General features: G+C 33.1%; 1 protein-coding gene across 3 annotated transcripts in view; it reads left to right on the top strand.

Annotated features, from left to right (window-relative positions):
• Position 1: 1 nt before the first annotated feature.
• The window catches only part of LOC129216208 (protein PRRC2C-like), a 65,379-nt gene continuing 42,003 nt past the window's right edge, over positions 2 to 23,377 (top strand). Inside the window, exons 1-18 of one of the 3 annotated variants that reach the window (XM_054850396.1) lie at positions 2 to 168; positions 2,447 to 2,618; positions 2,700 to 2,950; positions 4,154 to 4,379; positions 9,208 to 9,533; positions 13,397 to 13,506; positions 13,627 to 13,779; positions 16,522 to 16,581; positions 17,340 to 17,544; positions 19,491 to 19,697; positions 19,880 to 20,101; positions 20,185 to 20,304; positions 20,377 to 20,671; positions 21,171 to 21,338; positions 21,707 to 21,830; positions 21,918 to 22,062; positions 22,651 to 22,802; positions 23,222 to 23,358. In XM_054850396.1, coding sequence (XP_054706371.1) covers positions 2,504 to 2,618; positions 2,700 to 2,950; positions 4,154 to 4,379; positions 9,208 to 9,533; positions 13,397 to 13,506; positions 13,627 to 13,779; positions 16,522 to 16,581; positions 17,340 to 17,544; positions 19,491 to 19,697; positions 19,880 to 20,101; positions 20,185 to 20,304; positions 20,377 to 20,671; positions 21,171 to 21,338; positions 21,707 to 21,830; positions 21,918 to 22,062; positions 22,651 to 22,802; positions 23,222 to 23,358 — 3,016 coding nt within the window. In that variant the 5' untranslated portion in view covers positions 2 to 168; positions 2,447 to 2,503. The remainder of the gene's footprint in view (positions 169 to 2,446; positions 2,619 to 2,699; positions 2,951 to 4,153; positions 4,380 to 9,207; positions 9,534 to 13,396; positions 13,507 to 13,626; positions 13,780 to 16,521; positions 16,582 to 17,339; positions 17,545 to 19,490; positions 19,698 to 19,879; positions 20,102 to 20,184; positions 20,305 to 20,376; positions 20,672 to 21,170; positions 21,339 to 21,706; positions 21,831 to 21,917; positions 22,063 to 22,650; positions 22,803 to 23,221; positions 23,359 to 23,377) is intronic. The other 2 variants (XM_054850397.1, XM_054850398.1) reach the window with 2 other exon arrangements.

Here is a 23,377-nt window from a genome sequence, read left to right as displayed (position 1 = left end):
TAAACGCTTACGGGAGAAAAGAGAGTTGTTGTTCGCCATTTTTGAGAGGTCCTCGGAAATTGGACCTATTTCACATACTTGTCACAATCTGCCGCCATCCATCCCTTGCACCTCTTTCAAAACATTACCGTTCTTAATTTATTAAATAACCCATTTGGACGGACCGAGGTAGGTGCCTATTTTTATATTTTTGAGAAATATTAAACTGCTTATGTAAATTATATTGCGGCTTCAAGCTGAGTTGAAAATACTTATGCACCAACTTTTTTTTTGTTTTTGTTTTGATTTTTCCTCTATTTTTAAATATTAGTTGAGTACAGTTATGTTGATACAGCTCTTATTTATTGCCAGAAATTGTTTAAGCAGTCAAATACTTTTGTGTTAACAAAGCTTCATACTGCGCAATTCAAGCTTTGTTTTCATCCGCTCTTTTGTTTTTGTTATTATTTGAGATAGAGTATGAAAGTGCATTCGCATGCTCGGACTACCGAAATTATTTGATTTTCTGCTATAAATACTTCATGTCTTGTACTTCAGTACGTGCGATCTTCAGTTTGTTGTGTTTTCATTGTATGATCCTTTCACCATATTAGGCTTACGTTGTCATTGAAATCCTCATATAGTGAAACGAGAAATAATTCGAATTTCAAGTTAGTACACATTTGATGATACATTTTTATGAAGGTTATTATATTTTTTTGATTGATTATGTTGTAATTATAATGCTATAAAACTTTAAACTCGTTTCGAAGATCTTCACACGCCCATCAGATTAGTTGGCATTTGTGTTAAAAATGCTTTGCGTGGTGCATTTTTATTTGAACGAAGAATTTACCTATTGTATTGCTTAAACGACTTTTGAAAAGATCCGATAAAGTGAAATTTATTTCCGGCGTGATGTGTTTGTTCACTTAAATTTTTGATTTTTGTTAACGATTTCAAATTTTCGTACGTTTTGTGATCAAGTAAGTTATTGTAGTCGATATTTTATCAATTCACGACATCGCATTTTCAATCTATGTGTTTTTGTAATATGTGAACAAAACTATTGGTTTGTGTTGACAGATGGTAAATACTGCATGATAATTCTACTGTGTTGCCTAATCTGTGTTTAATGTAATACTGAAAATAAAATGTTAATTGCATCAATGTAACGCTTCTAGAAATTTTAATTCTTAATTTCAAATGGTTTATTTATCAGATGAAGTATAATTTAATTCAGGTGGTGAAATTTTTGCAATGTGAAAAGCTTGAACAATATATAGCAAATGCAATAGTGAAATTATTTGCATACTATTAAACTTTTTATAAATGTTTCCCTAATATTTAATATCTATATTTTTGAAGTAATTTAATTTTTGATGATCCATTTGCAATTATAAAAATGATTAGATTTTCCTGGACTAATCCTTTCCCTTGCAAATGTTCAACAATCACAGACCAAAATAAACTGAAACTTTTTTGCAAACTAAAATAATCTCTTTAACATTTTCTGCAATAAGTGCTGTACTCAAGTTTTATGAAAATAAAATGTAAATGTCACTAAGTGTTCAGCGAGATTTCCGAAAGATTGTTGGATATCTGTTTCATACAGATCAAAACAAAACATAGTACTGTGACAAAACTTGGCAATTTGTAATGAAAAAAAAATCAGAATAGTCTGCTAACTTGGGAAAACATCTAAAATTAGGATTACAGACTTCCGGTCTGTAGGATTACTGTATACCATAAAGTTCATCCTTATTAAAAGAATAAAGTGCTGTTTTGCAGTTGAAATATTCAGAAACGGGTACTTTTTGTGGTGTTGTGTACAGGACTGTAGAGTCGGAGGGAAAATGACATACTCCAACTCCAGAAATTTTGGAACTTTCAACTCTGACGGACTTGCTCCTTCACCCCAAAATCAGCTGGACTCCAGCTCTGCTGCCCTGGTTGTGTATTGAACCTTTGAATGATTGCAAATGTTCTTACTTAAGCTCATATCACTTTCGCCACATTAAGCGGACAGACATGCGTTTTCTGAAAAGGGAGAAGCATTCATATATAGGGAATTCGAGTAAAGCAGTTATCAGTACTCTCATCCAATAGAGAAAGCGCACTTTTTTTATTGGTCTCGTGGAGACCAATGAAATTAGACTCCCAACTATACGGACGACGGATATCTAGCTTCTCGTCACATTGACGGGTCCCGTACAATAAGGCTTCAACGCTGACCCAAAACTGGTTTTAGGGAGCTCACTCGCTGTACTGACCATGTGTGAATGTTGCTTTGCCCTCCTTGAAAATGTTTTGTTAAAAAGTATGGCATTTTTTTCTCATCTGTACCTCAGGCTTTTCTTTGGTTTGTGTAACATCAGAAACAGGTTGAACAGAAATTGTTTTGCATCACAAATTGTATACTTTGCCATATGTGATGCATATTTTATTAATGGAGTTTCTTTTGCAGGGAGCGGACCGTTCCCTGGGTGCAGTGCTCTGTACTCAATGACTTCTTCTGATCAGCATGTCTGCAGTTTCGGGGCTAAATGCAAAGGCGGAGAAAGGAAGGTCGAAGTATGTTGCGTTAGACATAAATAGCCTTTATAAAGGAAAAAGTCTAGAAAACCCCAAAGCAACTGGTAAGAATGCTTTTTGACAAGGGATAATTCTTTTGATTCTGAATAACGTTGTTTTTGAATACAGGATTTTTAAATTTTCAGTTCAACCTAAACATGGATTACAATCACTGGGTAAAGTCGGCACTGGTCGCCGTATGCCTCCTCCTGCTAATTTACCAAGTCTAAAAAGTGAAAATAGTGGCAACAATCCTAATATAAGTTTAGTACCAAGTGGAGGTCAAGGATGGGGCAGTACCACCAAAGAAAAAGGCAAAGCAGAAGAGACCAATGGAAATCAGCAGCAATCACCGCAATCGCAGCCAGCCTCTTCACTATCACAACCTACTCAGAAAGTAAAGTTTATTTTTGAATTTTATGACAGTTTCCCAAACTTTTCCTGTTTACCGTACACTTTTAAAGAACTAGAATTTTCTCATGCCCCCCCTCCCCCCCCCAATCTATATCGTGAATAAATATTTTCACACTGGACACTTTGCAGCACTTCTCGCCTTTCTCTCTGGCACCTTTTCTGAGATCACCTGTGTTATGATATTTGCTTGAACTTTTTCATTTTATTTTTTAGCTAGAGCATTATGAAAGCAAAACAAAATAGGATTGAGTGCTTGCAAATTGTGCAATGTTACATTAGTTGTAGAAAAGTGCAGGCTAGCCTCTCTGCAGTGTATGCTTCTGATTGTGTATTGATATATATATGGCAATTTTCTTTGTGGTAATTGATAGGGATGCACCAATTGGCCGATTACTGTTTAATTGGGAAAAGATAATCAACTGATCGATTATTGTAACAACTTTTACTTTTGAGAATTAGTAAATAGTTTATTTCTGTGGAGATTATTTTTCTCAATTTTTGTAATTAAAAAAAAGATACACCAGAATGCTATGAGCTAAATTTCTTATCTAAGAAAAATTATTCTATTTTGTAAACTGGACATGAAAATTCAAATATTTAGTTAGTGGATGGTCTGTGAACACTTTTAAAGTTGAACATTTAGTAGAGTTTAAAGCTATATTATTATTTATTTCACAATCCCTTCTTTTTTAAAACATGCATTAAGTCTATTAATATCTTTCAAAATATTTTTATCCCTAGTTCTATTTCATTATTTGTATATTACATGTCATCTTATGTTGTAGATTTGTTCAGCATAGTTTCTTGTTCTAGGCATAATTCAAGTAATTTTTTATTTAAAAAAAATAGCCCATTCGGTATGTAATATAATCGACTAAAATGGACAGTACCTTTTCCCGTTGACTAATCAGTGCATTCTTAGTAGTTAAGCTGTTTACTGGATTTGATTGTGAGTAAACAAATAAGTTGCTAAGTTTTAACATAAATCTCCAAAAGTGGTGCTTTGCAACTTCCACAAAGCTTGGAACAACTGTTGTCCCTTTCGGCTATGTTTTTCAAATACTAGGAAAGTGCTTTTTACCATTCAAAGATTTATACATGTTCAATTAGTACATCATGATCAATTGTAAAATCAAATTTTATTTTTTTTAAAGAAAAGTTTAATTAAGTAAATGTAATTTTATAGACAAGTACAACAAACACAGTTGCAACATCTGGAGTAAACAAAACATGGAGCAGTGTCACATCAAACCAAGAGGATGGTGGTCGAGAACAGAACTTCTTGGGCCAGCAGTCGCCATTTTTTCCTCAGGAATTCCCCAAGTTAGCTGGTGGAGATGTACCAACAGAAGGCAACCAGAAATCCAGTGCAGATACTCAATATGGACCAGGACCAAGTCTAAGACCTCAAAGTACGTTAATACCTCCAATAATCTGCATTTTAAAACTTGGCCAATTGTCATTAAAAATAGCTTGCTTTTAAAAGGTTAAAATTTCTGTAAATCTCATACGTTTTTATTTTTTTCCTGCCAGGTTCATGTATTAACTTGTCAAAAAAAAGTTAAATGTTGATAAAGAATTTATAAAGCAGTGTAATTGATTTGAGTTAGCTATCATGAGCATATTCATTAGGGTGCATCATACGCCCCATCAATTTTTTTTTTTCGTTTACAAATGCTTTGTCCCTAAGCTACTTTTATTCTACATACAAAATTAATAATTTGTGTGAAATTTTTCCCATTTTGAACAATATCTATGTGTGCCACCTGACAATTGAAAGTTATGAAAACTCAGAAAAATAACACACTAAGCAATTTTTTACATTTATTTAATTATTGAAAGAATTATTTGATTTATTGAAGCCAATTTATTGTATATTTCATAATATTACTTTGTTAAATATTAGAGTTTGGCTTAAAAGTTTGTTTTTAATCAATTTTTTTACTCAATTTTCCTCCTTTTGCGAAGATTTGGCAGTTGTTTTCGATCATGCTCAACTACTTGTAATATATTCTGGTAAGGATCTTCAGTTTTGACTGCCATTAAAAAGTCATTGGTCAGCTTTATTCCTCACTCAGCACAATCGTTTACTACATTTATTCCTTTCAAATTTGTTTTTGAAGTCTGATATGAAATACAATTTGGCCACTGTTTAACATCTTCCACCATGAATTCTGAATCTAACTTCAAAATTAAAAATAAAAACCAGGAATCAATGCCAACAAAATCAGACAGTGTTGAAGAAAAATGAATTTCTGTTGGAAACTGTGGTTTTCCAAATCCCATACCAAATCTGTGTTTTGGATTAGAAAGATTAGCTGGTCTAATGGCTAATATACTGTCAGCAAGAGCACGTCGGTCTGCTTCAGGCACTTTATCACTCCATAGTGCTAGAGGTACAGTTTCTTCTGTCAGATACCAAAGGTGATTTTAAAAATATTAATTGCACTTCCAGAAATTTCCGAATTAATAATACTATATTTTATAAGTAAAATAAAGAATTGCAAGTCATTCCATGGTGCATCGAAGACAGAAGTGCACATCATCCACCATGAACTATATACCAAAGTGACAAAATTAACAAAATTTTAAAACTTGTTGATGTGTAGTTATTGTTCCAGTTGGTGGTTCTTGGATTTGATGTTGAAATAAGCAAATTTTGATTAAATAAATTAATTTTGCCATCTGCTTTATATAAAGCTCCTAGACATTTAAAGTCTGCTGCAGTTATCTCATTTGGATCGTTTACTGAGAATAAAAGACAAAGTTAAACAAATGCTAAGTAGTCACCTCTGCAAAACACAACATTTGATTTAGCTAAGTTGATAACATTGTTTTTGCACTCGTGTGCTGGCGTCATTTTAAACGTGTTGCTAATGATATAACATCAGGTCGTTTTATAATATCATGTGGAATAAAAGCATATGTACCAGTTCGTATTGTACGATGATGATTTCTGGTATTATGAGCATTATAAATCTGATCTCTCGGATCTGTCTCATCACTTGTATCACTTACATCACTATTTTCATCTCTTTCAATTTCATCAATAATAGCTGAATTAAAACTTGTATTGAAGTTCCTTGTTTCCTTGGCTATTTTTTCACAAAATGCTGCTTTTGATATTTCACGCATTTCCTGACACTTAATGTTTCAGTGTAATATTTTATCGTGTGAGCTAAAGGTTGCTAGATGATCACTTTTCATAGATTGAAGAAAAGCTAAATCTTCTGGATTTTTTATAAGGCATTCTACATTTTTAGGCCATAATGAAAATGTTTTAGCTAATTCTTCTTCCATTTTCTTTACTTTATTAATGGAATTTGTTGTATTTCTTCTTTGAAGAGGAATTGCTTTTAGTTTTGTGTTGTCTTCACGAAGTTTTAGTATTTTCTCACAGGATTTACTTTTAGTAATCATTGGAATGTTTGCTTTTGCATAGAAATCAGATATTTTTGACAAGGCAAGTTTTGAAGACTCCCATTTGGTAAGATTCTGATCGGCACCTTTCTCAATATGACACATCAAGCAGCGAAGCACTTGCAAGCTAGTGGGGGAACGTGAGCCCTTAAATTCCGAGTCCTCTTGAGTTATTCCAAGTCCAAATAAAATTGAAGATTGTCTGGTTTTGACTTTTACCTTTTGTACAGATGAACAAGGCTTTGTTTGTGGAGAAAATGTCACTGATTCAACAGCAGCTGATTTACTCATGTTTATTGAAAAATTTCACAATATGTTACTTTCGAAAATTCATGGACCTTATGAATTAAAATAGTATAGATCAACTTATTTAAGTGGTGTTTACAACACATTTGCATAGAATAACAAGAAGAAAACTTAAAGAACTGGCATTAGCAGTTGTGTGATAGAAGAAAATGGTAGAAAGTTGAAAACAAATAGTGAATCTAAACTAACAGTTACAAAAGATGTTATGGAAAGTTACTGTAAAAATGTTAACAGTTGAAGTTAACACAGGTAAAATGTAAATGAAATAATTTAAAAATTATTTCTCAGTATTGCACTTTGAGTCACTTTTGATGTTATAACTGTTCATTTACCTTAAAAAAGAAACTTTTTGCTTGAGGTGGGATACCTAAATCAATTTTGATTTTCATAAAAATTCACAGGAATACTATCTAGTGGTATGAGAACATTTTTAAATTAGGGACAAAACAATTTTAGACTAGTCGGGCAAATGATGCACCCTAATATTCATTGTAACAATCGATAATGTTCAATTCGATAAAATTCTCTCTATCAATAAGTGCAGCCAGAAATGATTTTCTCCTGTCTCCCAGAAAGTAAATTCTCACTGTGCTGTACTCTTGCTGGTAGATAGAACTCGATAGTGTTAAATATGAGTATGCCCTTTAATTGCTTCTACATAGTGTCCGGTGAGCTTAGGTTAATCAGTTTGGCTTATTCAAATGCAATCTTTGATTTTTACTCTGCAAATACTGTACGCTCTCTGAATGAATTCTCAGGTGGAAGAAACGAAAAAGAAATTTTTTTTTGTTCTGCTTCTTAGACTGATATAACACGGTTTTACACAAATCCTAGGAATCTGTCAATAGGCTGTCCATATATGACGTCATGCTTTAAAGAGAAGGAGATTTAAAATTGACAAGGGGCTAGGGTGGGGTAACACGAAGTGACATCACGTATGCTATGCGAGTTTATGATGAAATGTGACACGAATAAGGCTAAAATCATAAGTAAAAAATACTTCCTTTGTTTTATTTTGCTCTAAAATGTTTTACAAAAGGTGTTAACTTTCCGAATAACAATTTACACAATCCTACTTTCTACGGATTTCATTTTTAAATGGGAAAAAGTTTTATTTAGTTATAATCCCAAAAGAGAAAACACAAGTGAAGAACTCTTCACTTTATATAGACCACATTCCGACTTGATTCTGACTGCTAATCTCATAGCCTTTGAAGAACACTTTCTAATTCCTTTCTATGCATTAAGGTTGTGTCTTCCTACTCATTCTAATACAAGGTTCAGTAATGTTTTCTTTCTCCCATGAGGGGGGGGGACTTGTAATGATCTACTACAGCTGAAAGTAGCTATAGTGCTGCTTTTCTTTTTCTACTTCGTTAAGTCAGTTTAGCAGGTAGCATGTGTAAAAAAAAAAAAAACCCAAGTTTCTCGTCTTTTGTCAAAAATATCAACGTCAAATTCTTCCAGATGTTTTCATTATTTTATTGAAAATATTTCAATAGTAAAGGAATATTCTATCTTATCTGAGCAGCTCAAAGTGTCGTGGTTACCGGATCTTCATATTAAATCACTGGTGGGAGAACTTGAAGCCACTTAACATTGAGATTATATGCCATAAGTTCGGGACTTTGGAAAAGAGATGTGACGCCCAGAGTGTCCTGAAATCCGGGTTTTGTGTTACAACGTTCGACTGTACTTACTCAGTTTACTGTTGGTTCAAAATTTAACTGCAAAAAAATTCTTAGTTTAAATGGATACTTTATTGGGCATTCAAGAAGATTACTTATTGTTCTCACTTTGACCTATACATTTTTAAGATGGCAAACTGTACTGTACCTTTTGGCACAGCCTGCCTGTCACATGACCTTTTTTTTTTGAATGTCTACTTGTAAAGTAGCAACGAAATTTTGATTTTCATGTAAACATTTATCAGAAATTGAACTTGTTTTTTTGAGAAAAGGTTAAAAACTCGATTTTTGGCCAAATTTTCTAAACTTAGATGAAGGAGGTCAGGTGCTGTCCGCTAAAAATATTTCAAAGAACTGAAAATGCTACTTTGGGAGATCTGTAGGTGATTTAAGGGGGAGAAGAAAGTCATAATTCATTCATCCCCATTTAGTGGGAGAAAGTCATTCATTTCTCCCTAACATCCTCCCTAACAATCAGTCCTAAAATGTTTTGAGTTTTTAGAAAGCTTGGTGCATGCAGGCATTGTAGACTTATAATGAGGAAAGAATGAGAAATCGAGTTGAAAGAGAAGTCTGGGGAAAATGTTTAACTGGACAGGGAAAAGTTATATTGCTCTAACTAATGCCTGCTGCTAAAAAAAAAAAGAAAACAATCTGGCCATTACCAAACTGTCATGACATTCCACATTAATCTAAAGCATAACTAGATGCTCTAAAATTTGTTGAAACTTTTAATGCAAATTAACTTGGATACAATTATTGATTATGATAACTAATAAAGTGTTTGAAACAAATTTTAAGTTTAATTGATTTATTTTTTAAATAGCGGAAGGCAGCTGGGGACGAGGGACACTTCAGCAACAGCCACCTGCTGGACAGGCAGGAGGCCAGCAACAGAGCAGTGGCAGTGGCGTGAACGGTCCCCAGGCTTCGTCGGAAGCACAGCCTCTCCCTTCACGAGACCAGCGTCCTTATTCAGCCTCTCGAGGGGGAAATATTCCATCTGGCAGCGTTTCATCAACCTCATCACCCGGTGGTCCCCCCATGGGTCCTGTGCCATCCCTCGGCCATGGTCCAGGTATTGGTGCGCAGATGGGGCCTGGATCTAACATTCATCCTCCGCCGCAGTTTCGTGGGATGATGCCTTCATTTGTAAGTACCACTCCCTTACCTTCACTTTTTTTTTTTTCTGTCTCTTTCATAGTTAGACAATATGAGGCAGTGAGAAGGAAAGTGATGTAAGTAAATTTTGTGCAATCTGGAGCTCAAAACGGAGGTTTTCTTATCAGTTATACTAGTTATTTTGAAAATTTTAATTTTGCCACTTACATCCCTTTGTTTTCCATTGTTTTGTATGGATGCGCATGATGTGTGCAGATACATTTGCTTCGAGTATGTACAACGTTGCATTGTCCAATTATTGCTAATTAGTATTTCTGTTAAACATTACCTTCATAATCTGTTGATAAATTAATGAAAAAAGTTCACTTCTTGCTTTCATGGATATTTGTAAAAAGGCATTGAATTACAAAAATTTTGCCTACGAACTATGCATTGTCTTTCGTACCTGCAGGCTGCATGCAGATACTTATTCTTATTTTGATTTCTGAAATAATGGTTCAGTTGGTACCTAAGTCTATTTTTCTCCATGGGGGGGGGGGTGGACTTGCAGGATTTTATTAATTTAAAGTTAACCTTTAGCCAACGGCGGTACATATGCTGTACCGACAAAAAGTGCTCTCTTCCTACGGCTGTGGTACAACGTCTGTACCAGTCCTTCCCTTCCCCCTCCAGTTACTTCCCGCAGTTGATAATCCTTTCACACACGCCTACACTGGGAGAAAATGAATGAAACGCACTACACCCCTTTTGGGGGTCTGTCAATCAGAGGCGTTTGGCATAGTTTTGTTCCCAGTGAAGGAATGTGTGGCGAAGTTTCGAAAAAGAGGGGAGAAAGTTAAGCAGAAGTAAAATACTTGAAGGAAAGAAAAATTTTTGATAGCCTTTTTCTGTTGAATAACCCAATAGTAAGGCTTCCTATAATTAATAACAGCATATTTTACTGAGTACAAAACACCTATTTAGTTTAAGCAGTGTAGATATTTAGGGAGCAGAGCGCAAGAAACATCATTCTCCAAAATATTTCTTTTGTTGTGGTTTTATAAAAATAATTAAACACTTGAAAAGCATATCTTATCTTGCTAACTTTTCGAAAATGAATATCATGCTGAATAAGAAACAACTTATCAATTTGCGATTTGCCACGTTTCATTTATTTCTTTATTTACATTTTAACTGAAAATTATTTGTAATACCGTTTCAACAAAACATGGAAAACATTCTAAAATCAATAAATTTGAAAGAGAGATTCAATTAAGAATCTGTGTCGTGAATCTTTTGGTTTGAAAATTGAAAGTTAGACTAAACGTTTTTTTTTTTCTTTTTTTTTTTTTTTTATAAAAAGAGTCACTAGCACAGCCAGAATTATCTTCTGGATGGGTTTTTCTGTTCAAAACGAGCCTTTTCATATGTAAAAGTTATTGCACTAGGGATGGTAAGAATGTTAAAATCAAGGGCTCTGAGGGGTGTTTTTACCCCCCCCCCCCCTTCGCTACGCCTCAAAATCTATCTAATTGATCACTTATTGAGTGAAAAGCATAAAAACTTAATTTTGATATTTTAGAAAATATAAATGTATTTCCTTGATATTTTGTCTATAGCGAATATTATTTCAGTAGAAAGTCAAAAGGACTAAGGATATGCTGAATGAAACAAAATAAGTATGGTACACCGGGGCACGTTTACGAGGATTTTTTTTTCGCTGAATTTTTTAATTTTATGGTTCAACTTGGGAATTCTTAAACGTTATGGCCTTATAAAGCAGTTAATAAAGTATAAATTTGTGCATTCAGTTTTCCCCCTGTTTGTATTTGAGGGGCTTAAAATGTTAATTTTTAAGTCAAAGTCGGTTGCTCCTCTTTCTTCCTTGTGCAAAAAAAAAGAGGTTAAGTGAAAAAATTTATAAGAGCACCTGATATATCTTACTCAGTTTTCAATGAGAGTCTAATGTCTGTTTATTTTTTTGTTTTTTTTTCTGTTAATTAATTCTTACATTTGGAACTGTTTATGCCAGTAAAAAATGGAAGAAAGAGGTTGGTTTTCTGTTTACTCATGCGTATTTTTTTTTTTTTTTACTTATCTTCTCTTACTCACAAATAACAACGTACTGGGTAGTGAAAATGTATTATAAAGATAGTACATAAATAGGAAATGTTGAAAAGAGGAAAGACTTGGAATCTAAAACAAATTTGCCCAGATATTTTTCTTGTGCATTGTGAAGGGAGCGGAACTTAATCCTTCAACAATTACTAGAGGTATTTCAACCACAATTAGAAGAAAGAGTGAATGGGGATATCAGGGGATTTGTAGGCTGTCTCTCCATATTATCTCACTCGACAGTGATTGACTTTGAAACGCCAGCTTCATATACAAAAAAGGGTGCCTTGCATGCTCTAAAAGATAGATAAGCGCTAACGTTCTTTATGTAAATGAATACGGTGTTCAAGCATATTCCGCTTGCACCTGCTCAGAAAAGCAAAGCAAGGAATTGTTCGCTATTATTGTGGATTCTTTCTTGGACACACGTATTAGTGTCATTTTTCTGAATAGCCAAGCTGAAAAGCAAAGTTGCCTCCCTTGAATCTAAGGTATTCTACATTGTATTTACAATGGCTTTGGTCTCAGTTGAACGCTATTTACCTCCATATTTTAGCGCATAGATAAGGACATCTGTCATTTATTGAATCCAGTGGTCTACCTCACAAATAGAGTTTGATATTTATTATTTTGTTGTCGTTAGCCTTAGGTTAGACGAGAAGCGTTATTTCAGTGATTTCAATTTTAAAACTGAACCAAATATACTTACAGAAAATCTAAACCTAGAGAACCCCATAAGGAACAAGGAGGGAAAAAAATTATTTTCAAACCATTGAATAAGTGATGACTAGCCAAGTATAGTGTCCCACTATAGTAACCCTGTATTGCGGAGAGCTCAGCGGTCGAAGTGGACATCGCCCCCTTTATGCTGTCCTATTCGGGGGGAAGGAACTAAGAAAGCTTTGAGCCGTAGGGAGAGGGAAAAGATAATTGTATAGTTGCCGTAGCCTAAAGGTTAAGTTTCTAAAAAACATAGTTAAAAGTGAAATGAATTTTATTTAATGGTTTAAAATGCATTATTTTAGAGCATTCTTGTCCATTGAATCCCCCGCCCTTTTTTTTTTTGAATCATTTAGTTCTAAATGCCTTGTATGTATCTTTTTTGCTTAGAAATGTCTTGCTGTGAGTGAAATTTTCTATGCTGTATGTAAAGTAATTAACTTTTTTCATTGATTGCTTTTGTTCTGTCTGTATATGTTCATTTTTTCCCACATGTAGACCTACCATTGTTTTATGATCTTAATACATGTTTTGGTTTCCTTTTTGAAAAGCAGAAAATTTTAAGAGAAAATTAAAACTAGACTTTCTAATGAAGTTACAGGTTTTGTTTGCATTAGTTTGTTTAGTAAAGTGCTAGAAACTTTAAAAATGGGTATCATCAAATTCCTTCGTGGTTACAAAAATATTGCCTAGTTTAAAATATACTTTTTAAGGAAAAATAATTTTTAATGAAATTTTTAATCTGCTGTACTGATTAGTATTAATATTGTAATTGATTGATTACAAGCAGATTTATAACAAGTTGTCCTTTGAAAAAATATATATATACATGCGAAGCAGCGTTTTTGGTTTCCTGAACAGTGATTTTCTCCTGTGTTTTTTTTTTTTTTTTTTTTTTTTTTTTTTTTTTTTTTTCCGAGCAACTTCTGTCATTAGTGAACAGTTTGGCAAGTCTGCATGTGTAGAGACTAATAAGAAATCATAGGCAAAATGTTATCCCCATGATCTCTTATTTGACCATGCTATAATAACATAGTATAATAACTATTACGTTCTAAACACATATATCTTAATTTCAGATGTTTGGAAGAAATAACTACCCTTCAGGTTATCCTTCAAATTATCCTAATGTTCCTCCACCCTCTCAGCAGCAGAATGCTCGTCAGCCATATCCGTATTCCGAAAATAGGCAAGTATTAAGTTAATTTATGTAAAATCAAAATGGCCTTGCATAGAAAAATTCCAATAACAGCTGTACTAGAAATACTATTCTTCTGAGGATTTATTGCTATTTCCATTTTTACTGTAGGCGATCTCAGCCTGTTAGACCACTTGCAGAAGAGGAAGCTTATCAGCGTCCTGCAGCAATCATTACTGAGAAAGCTTTGAAAGGATTCGATGAAATCCTACAAAATGATACTACAGACACTTGGGCCACCTCTCATGGAGAAATAGATTACAAGTTAGTTTCTTCTATTGTTAAAGTTTTTTTTTTTGTAATATATAGAAATTAATTCAGTATATTTGAAATTGTGAAGCTATCAATAATATCATTATCTTGCACAAAATGCTACTAAAACCGATCTTAAAGACACATAGATTTCAACCTTTACTTATAATCTGAGATATTTATTAAATTACTAAAATAGTAGAAAGTATTGATTTGCTATTATTTTGCAGCTTGCCATATTTATGTTCATTTTCTCATTGTGTACGAAACAAATGTTTTCTAGCTATAAAATTTTATGTAATTAAATTTTCAAAGTTAAGTGTTGTCTGCCAAATGATGTTACTTATGAAATGAGTATTAATGATTACTCCTTATCTACAACCCACTTTTCTGAGGCAGCAGTTTTGAATGTATGTATATTATTACTACTCATTGAAATTGTAATTGCATATTTCCATGAAGAAACTGAATTAATTATAAGAATATTGAAAGCCTCGGCATTTTGCGATCAAAGAACGCTACAGGCTATTCAAACATGGGCAAATACATTTAGTTATCATTCAAAGAGAAAGGAGAACTTAGTTCGGTTTTTGCTCAAGGGGGGGGGGGGGGGGCCCAGTTGGGTATTAAAAGCATTCTTTTCATATTTTCCAGTTTCTTTATTGAACAGTATGGATTTATAAGGACCTATAATGAAATAAGATTGCTAAGTTTACTGCTGAAAAATGAGCTCTCTTGTGTCTTAGCATTATAGTTCAATAGGCATTCAGCTATAAAAAGACATACGTACATTAGAGAACAATGTATTCTAACGTCCTGTAGGTTATTGAAACTGGTATTTGTAATCAGCTTTACTTGAATGCAACAGTTTATGTTTGAGATAATTATTAATAATTTCTAAATGAGTGTTTGATATTAGAAATTTCTTTATCCACTTTTCTAATTTAATATTTTTGTGTGTAAATTATTTACATTTGTTTGTGGAAATTGTCTCAGAATCATTAAATAATAAATAATGGAGTGGAAGATTAAGATTAGGCATGATACCAACATAAATATATTGATTTGATAGTAACAATGTGCCCATCAGTTTCAAGTCGTTGGCACTCTTTCATTGCAGAATCTATATTGCTGCTATTGAAAAGAAAATAAGGTTAACATCAGTAATTCAACTTTAAATGCAACCTAACAAAATATAATAATCAAATAGCGCTGCTTTTTCCCCCTTCCTCCAAAAAACCTATCCTCTTCGTAGATTTTGAGAGGACCCCAAGCCTCCACTCAAATTTGAATTTTAGCCCTTTAATATCACAATATTAAGTTGCAGCTATATTGGTTTAAAAAAAAAATTTGCCCTCACTTAGATTCAACAGTGGTAATTTTTAACTGAGAAGTGATTATATCTAGAGATGAAAATTGCTGATTACTACTATCTCACAACCCACTTTTCTGAACCCTCAGTTTAATTATATTTTGTAAATGCATGTGTTATTTGATTTTTTGATATTCTCTGATTTTATCCCTTTAATATCAGTGTTAAAAACAGCTCCTATCGATTTTAAAAATTTTGCGCTGAGGGAATTAACTGTGGTAATTTTTAAAATTTGTCAAATTAACTGAGAAATGATGATATCTAAAGATGAAAATTGCTGATTACAACTATCTCACAACCCACTTTTCTGAACCCTCAGTTTAATTATATTTTGTAAATGCATGTGTTTGATTTCTTGATATTCTTTGATTTTTATCCCTTTAATATCGCAGTATTAAATAACAGCTCCTATTGATTTTAAAAACTTTGTCCTCGGGGGAATTTTCTAACAGTGGTAATTTTTAAAATTTGTCAAATTAACTGAGAAATGATGATATCTAAAGATGAAAATTGCTGATTACAACTGTCTCACAACCCACTTTTCTGAACCCTCAGTTCAATTATATTTTGTAAATGCACGTGTTATTTATTCTTTGATTTTAGTCCTTTAATATCAAAGCATTAAATAACAGCTCCTATCGGTTTAAAAAATGTTGCCCTCACTTGGGGGAATTTTTCAACAGTGTGGTAATTTTTAAAATGTGTCAAATTAACTGAGAAATGATGATATCTAAAGATGAAAATTGCTGATTACAACTGTCTCACAACCCACTTTTCTGAGCCCTCAGTATAATTATATTTTGTAAATGCACGTGTTATTTATTTTTTGATTTCTAATAATAAAAATTAAAGTTATTAGCTGCAAAATGATGGTACTAATGAAATAATGGAGTGATTACTTGAATTTTAAAACTCTCATAATAACCCTGTAGGCAATAATTTCCTTTGTATGACTGCAATTCTTGAATGTATGTTACGTACATTTTTTGTGATAAAAGTACCCAGCTCAAAATGTTTATTGCCAAATGATGAAACCAAGAGAATGAATAATAATGCTTACTATATGTCACAACCCACTTTTCTGAGGCATTACTTTGTTAACATTATATTTTATGCAGAATATTAACTGCAAATATTTAATTAGTTATTCTAAAAAATCAAGGAAGTAGTGAAACATGTTTTCTTTGTCAATAATTCAGGGATGAAATGTTTTACTGTCATATTTTTAGCTATATCAATTTAATCTCTTGTATGAGATAAGTGGTGCACCACTGGTGTATCAAAAAAAAAAAAAAAAAAAAAATGCCAATGATGTTGCAATTTGTTTAAAGAATATATTGTTGAATTATTGTGATTTCATCGTTCTGAATTTTGTATTATAGTGCAAAATTAGTCTTCAGTGATGATGAAGAATCTCCTGTTAGTCAGAAAAAAGATAAAAGGTATGCTATTTTTTAAATTTCTTTTTTTTTTTTCGTATTTTTTAAAATTAAAATTGAGGGTATGTTTTCAGAATTCATAGGCATGAGAAATCACTTACATTGCTTAGATTTTGGGTAATCAATTTGAATTAATTGAGCGTATGTTATAAGTAAATTAATTGCAATAAATGTAAGGTACAAGGGTGTGACTTATTGATGTGTATGGGCCTATTGCCTGTCATTTCACGCCAATGTGCTCAAAGAGTGAAGTAGGCTGTTCTGCTACAGACCTAAAACATTTTGGTGAAAATCCTACCATGCTGCTCCAGATTAGTTTTCTGTATGTTACTGGAATGGAAGTTTCCCATCAAGCGGCACTAATTCTTAGAAATGTTCCCAGACTAAAAATTAAATATTTTGCCATTCAATCTGTTTGCCAAAATTTCATTTAAATTTTGCATTACAATGAAGAAATCTTAAATACGTAAAAACTTGACAGTTTATCTTCATATTATTGTAGAATTAATGAAAAGAAAATGAAAGAAATTTATCTGTTAGGATGTCTTGAACCGTCCAACACCGTTTCATAAAGTATTTCTATAATACTATTTTGAATCTTTCAATATGCATTTATGATATGTGAGCATATGTTATTATTAAAAGGCTCTGTATAATAGCTCAGCTCAAATCTATTATATTGTATAAGTGATTTACTTTTGTTAACTAGTCAATTTTGTCAGTTCTTTATATTTCTTGATGGTATATCCTCTTTCCTTTAGCCGCGATAATGATGAAAAAAATGCCAAGGTTCCAAAAAATGATAAAGAGCGAGATAGAAAGTTAGAACGTGAAAGAAGTGTTTCTGATCGTGAGCGCGATAACAGAAGAGAAACAGATTGGTCACGAGAAGGAAGATGTGAAAAGAAAAACGAGCCTGAAACGGATTGGAATATTGATCGTGCAGATGGCTTTGAACGTGACAGGGTAAGTTAAACTTAGAGATAAAGCATGTGTTCCACAGATATTTCTACTTATTCATTTCCTGTATATTTTACAGGTAATATAATATTTTTATTTTCAACTGGTTTATATGCCTTGTTTACCATGTACAAGTTTGTTTAAATTAAGCTCTCCCAACTGTGAGGGTCTTGCATGGTGTTGTATGGTGGAGAGCAACAAGAAATTTGAATGAAATTTTCCTGGCCATACATTCAAGATTCATGGAAGAAAAAAATGTGATACAAAAAGTTGATAGTGGTGTTATAATGCATGGGGAAAAAAAACACCTTATGTTAGTTTCTGTGTTATTCTTGCGGTTCTAAACATGTACATAATTGTTTCCATTCAAAGTTAAAAGTTTCGCAACAGAGTAATAAATCTCGACTGATTTCAAACTTGCTCTGTAATGTTAATGATCCTGTGTGTAAATAATAAATTCATAAAGTTTTTACCATAATTTTCCTTTTTGGTATGACAAGAGAAAATTGGAATTTTAATACATATTTTTTATTCTTCATATATTATTTTTCTCTTTAAAATGTTATTCCACAGGAAATAGCTGATACAGCAAAATAGCACTTACACTGTAGACCTCGCAAGCTGCAACTTTAAAGTGAAGGCATAAAATGAGTCTTTTTGTTGGAAGTGGGTTCTAGAAAACCATTACTATTAATTTATTAAAAGATTTCAAGCAAAATCAGTCTTAAAGACGTCTGCTTTTGGGGCTGTGTTTTTCTCCCTTCTTAAAACTTAAATATTGTCGCCTCTGAGTAACACTGACATCTAATCCTTTGAGTACCACTAAGATATCCTACTGTTGCTCTGAGGTGATGCTATAGACAATTAAAAGCTCAAATAGTAAGAGCAGTACAAAGGGAAATTGAAATCTAAAATTAAGTTGATTGAATTTTTGCTTATGAGACTAACTCCATCAATTTAACCGAAGATTGAAATTTACGTTAGCTACACTTTAAAACAAAATTAAATCCAAGCTATGCCACTGACCACCGTATATTATCACAAAGGTGCTTATATAGATGCAAAATCTTGGTGGCAAATGTTTTCTCAATATGTTAGCTTCATTCAGTAAATTACCGCCCATTAGCCAGGGCTAGAGCAGAAATACATGAAATACACCGCCAGCTCAGTCATTTCCAGCCGAGAACTGCCGTTTCGTGCCTGTCACTTTCCTGTGCCGGGCTGATGAGTGCTTATAAGCACGAAACTGCAGTCCTCGGCTGGAAATGACTGAGCTGGCGGTGTATTTCATGTTAGCTACAGCTTTTGGTGAATTTTTTTTTCCCCACTTTTTTAATTCCATTTATGCAGAATGATCTGAGGTATTTATCAACTTTCCAAATTTTATTCCCAATCAATAAACTTTTCTGGCAACCCTCCCAGTGTGGAAGTTTAATTTCGACAACCCCGTGCAAATTTTGTTTTCTGAAAAGTACTTTATATCCTTCTCATAGTTGTGTAAGGCTATGTAAAATATTGGTAATCAGTCTTAATTTAAATGTTAATTTGAATTTTTGTAATTAAGTTGGAATCATGTGCACATGAAAACTAATAGAAATGTTGGAGATGCATAAATATAGAAAATATGCATATGGTTGCAGTTAGCACTATCTGTTTATATTATTCTTAAAATCTTTTTACAGAATAAAAAATAATTATATATTTTAAAACCCGTTTCTTTGGTATTAAAATCTGTTAATTATCAAACTTTAATTGTGAAGCCTACCTTTGATACCTTCTTTAGTTATTCATTTAGTAAATTCTTGATGTTTTTATTCCTCTTGATAGTTACTTATAAAAGAAACATGCAATATATTCTTATGCATGGGAACATATCTTATGAAAGATAGTTCATTTGTAGAATTTGCTTTTGTTTGGGTTATTTTGAGCACCCAACCCCCTATTTCAATTAGGAGGAAAGATGGAAAACATGGCCTCAACCCCCACAAGGGAGGTCACCATCTATGGGTGGTGGTATGGAAATGCAGCGGCAGTGGCAGCCCGCTCAACAGCCTCCACAGAGGCCTTTTGACTACAGAGGGCCACCACCTCAGCCACCTGGGTCTGCCTATGCCTCTCCCCATGCAAGAATGGCAGCTGGTCCTGTTCCCCTGATGCAAGTAAGGACTTGGTCCTTAACATTGCCCACATTCATTGTCTTGTGTTAACAGAATGCATGCATCCCAATATAAGTAACACTTAATATTTGATGTTTTCCTTATGTGTACTTAGATGACTAATACAATCAGTTAATGATATTTATTCTACACCCAAATCATTTCTTATCTTTTTTCCCCCAAAGCATGGTAATTATCCTCCACCGAGACCTTCTCGTCCTGGACAGCGCTCGTCCTCTGTTGCTGATGATGATGAACTGTGGAGGCAAAGAAGAAAGCAGCATACTGAGGAAATGACAATGACAGTTGAACGAGCAAGACAGAGGAGGGCCGAAGAAGAAAAACATTATGAACAGAGTAAACAAAGTGCCCAAGAAAAAGCCAAAACCTTTGAGAAGAATGATAAGGTTTGCTAGTTTAAAAGTTTTATTGACATGCTTTGTCGCCGATTTGTGGTTTTTCATTTGAATAATTTGTAATTTTATCTTAGGAAAAAGAACACAGTGAAATTGAAGAACCAAGTAGGTCGCGGAATAGCAGTGAAAGCAGGGAAGATAAACCTCCCAGCAGAGATGGTAGGGACAGAGACCGATCTCAGCCTAATTATCAGGTAAGGTTGGAAAATGAAGCTAATTGTTTAACTTATTTTGGTTTATTTGAGTAACCCTTTTTTTTTTTGTAGGGATATAATTTTTCCAGACAATTCCAAAAGAATGTTCCTCCTCGCTTTCAAAAGCAAGCTGCTGAGTATATGCGACAACAAACACAGCAACCAATTCCTCTTGTTTCACAAAGCAATCAAGCTCATTTCCTGCGTTCTCAATCTGCGGGGCAGACTGGGAATCAGTCATCAACAGCTCTACCTGTATCAGCTTTGAGTCCTGGAGGAGGAGTCCCATCTGGAGCTCCATTATCTTTAAATGTTAACTATGAAGCAGGTTGGGGCTCACATCCCCCGTATATTAGTCAAATACCAAGTAAGTGTGTGGCCTACTTAATTTTTATTCCGGAAAGAGTAACATCAATATTTTTGATAACATCATATATATTCCCTATACAATTTTTGAAAGACCATGAAGCAACAAATTTTGACTGGCTTTATGCTTAAACATAAATATAAAACAATTGCTAAATAATGTTAATGTATACAAAAATTCAAAACCAAATAATTCTCATCAGACCAAACTTGCTATGGTTTCATTTTTGTGTGCAAACAATCCCTACAACTTACTAGACAATGTTTTTTTACTTAGTAGTTCATGTAGTAACATAAAAAGTATTAACGCAGGCTGAATATCATCACTTTTTTCCTTACTAATTAAGAAGAATAGGTGTGCAACTCATAATGTATGCCCTAGTGTGGCATTTGGTTATGTCAGTTATTGTAGTTGTCTCTGTAAAATGATATGTAAGCATGTAGTAATATGAAATTAAATTGGTTGTAAATGTTCTGTTTTATACTTAATTTTTCTACAGCAACTTCGCCGTCTGTGACGAAAGGTATTCCCCATCAGAGGTCAAATAGTCAAGGCTCTGCTTCAGATAGTTATGAAAGTGATACTTGTATTCCTGAGCAGCCTCCCTCTTATGAAAGAGATTCTAGAGAAAGCTATTGGAATCGAGAAAGGAGACAAAATGTTGGGGGTATGAATTTGTTTGTTTTAATTTTTTTTTTTTTAACAATGTCATTATAAAAAAGTTTTTCTCTTTTGTGTTAAAATTTAAACAAAACATACTAGTTCTCATTGAGAATGGTCTAATCTTCCATTGTATCTCAGAATATCTCCCTTAAGTTTGAGTAATAAAATCTCATACATTGAGGAGTTCACTTATTTGTAGCCTCAACACTTTCTACACCTTAAGTGCACTTTTAAAAAAAGAAAAAAAGTCCTTAATTTTATTGCTTTCATCTTAACCTTGAACGTGGGACAGCTCAAATTCAAATTGTACTTATAAGTTTAAATTTGGAGAGCAATTATACCCTTGTTAATGTCATAACTTTTATTTTATAGGTTATGATAGCTGGAATGCACCTGGTTCGAATGAGGCCTATTATGACCAACGACAGGATTTCAAAAGAGTGGCATCAGAAAAAGATGAAAAATCTTTTGATCACATAAGGGAACCTGATCGAAGGTATTTAAGGCAAAATTGGCATCATTTTTTTTTGCCTAGTTTGTTCTACAATGTCATGTGAAATTACAAGTTTGTAAATTTTTTTAGGGAAAAGGAATTTGAAACTCAAGATTTCAGATACAAAGGAAGGGACTCTTTTAAAGAAAAACAAAGTGATGTTCGGGAAAGTAAGGAGAAGAGTTCAAAATCTAACTCTTGGTCCAATGCTCATGAGTATGAGGAAAGAGTTTCAGTAAGTTGATGTTAGCTCTTGATGATTATCTTGTAAAAGACAAGAGATAAATATGTAGGCTAATTAATAAATAGTTATTTATAAATGACCGGGGAAAAAAATTAGATACTGAATAAATTAATTCTCAAGAATTGACTAATGAATAAAGCAATGACTATGAAAATGAATTTATAATTGAATGAATAAACACTAAAAAAAAATAGAACTTGTTTAGAAGGCAGAAAATTTGGGGGAAATTATCACTTTGATCCATATAATGGGGCAAAGTAGCTGATTATTTTTCTGATAAAATATGTTAAATTGCTTCAAATAGGAATATTATTTCTGAAAAAGTGCGTGTTTACTAATTTAAGCTTTCAGTTGGGCAAGTTATTTTATCCGAATTCCATTTGATACACAACATCTTGGTAATAGTCTCTTTTTCGTAATTTACCTTTAAAGTTTAAAAGTATCCATGAAGGAAAGAAAGGAAGAGATAAAAAAAATAAATGTTAAGATTTTGAATTCCAAAGAATAATTTTCTTGCTTTTTAGATTACAGATTAGATTCACCAAGTTATACAACATGAATATTTATTTACTTTTTAAGGATCCATTTGATGAACCGCAAGAAACTAACAGAGAAAAAATTCCAAAAGACAGACCTGATCGATATGAAAAGGAAAGATGGGATAAGGAGAGGCCAGCACGCCCTGATAGCAGAGATTCCAGAGCTAGCAGAGACTCGATGAAGGAGGAAAGGTAGTTAGATACAGCAAAATATTTTGGCAAAAAAGGATTAGCTTTTTTATTTATTTTCTTTGCATTGTGTGAATGTGTGCCATTGTGTGCTTAATTAAATTACAGTTCTTTGACAGGATTCCAACTATTATTTAGAAGCATTACTTAGGGGGATTAGGTTATTTTGAGTGTAATTTTAGTTGCTGAATCTTTGATTATGTGGAAGAAAACTACTTCAAACTCCTTTATTCCATTTTTCTGCATATGTTAGTAAAATATACCAAGAGTTGGCACATTTTACTGCATATGTGTTCCAAATTCCACATTTAATTGTAGCACCCTTTTTAGTCCCTTCTGATAAAGGTTTTTTTTCTTAGAAAAATTCACTTTGATTTTTAAAAAAAATTTTAAATCAAATCTCGTCTTTTTTCTTGTTATAGGCATACTGTGGAACGTCATGAAACTGGAAATTCTCAATCAGAGAGGGAGAGGAAAAGTTGCAACTCACGGGAAGAGAAAAAGGAAAAATCTCTGTCTCTTGATTGGGGGGATTCTCCTTATCCAGTTGAGACAAAAAGTAAGTGTTTGTTGTTGAG

This window comes from Uloborus diversus, chromosome 2 (assembly GCF_026930045.1).
Source record: "Uloborus diversus isolate 005 chromosome 2, Udiv.v.3.1, whole genome shotgun sequence".
Classification (NCBI taxonomy): domain Eukaryota; kingdom Metazoa; phylum Arthropoda; class Arachnida; order Araneae; family Uloboridae; genus Uloborus; species Uloborus diversus.
Note: the sequence above shows the minus strand (reverse complement) of the source record. Positions and strands in the feature narration are given on the sequence as shown.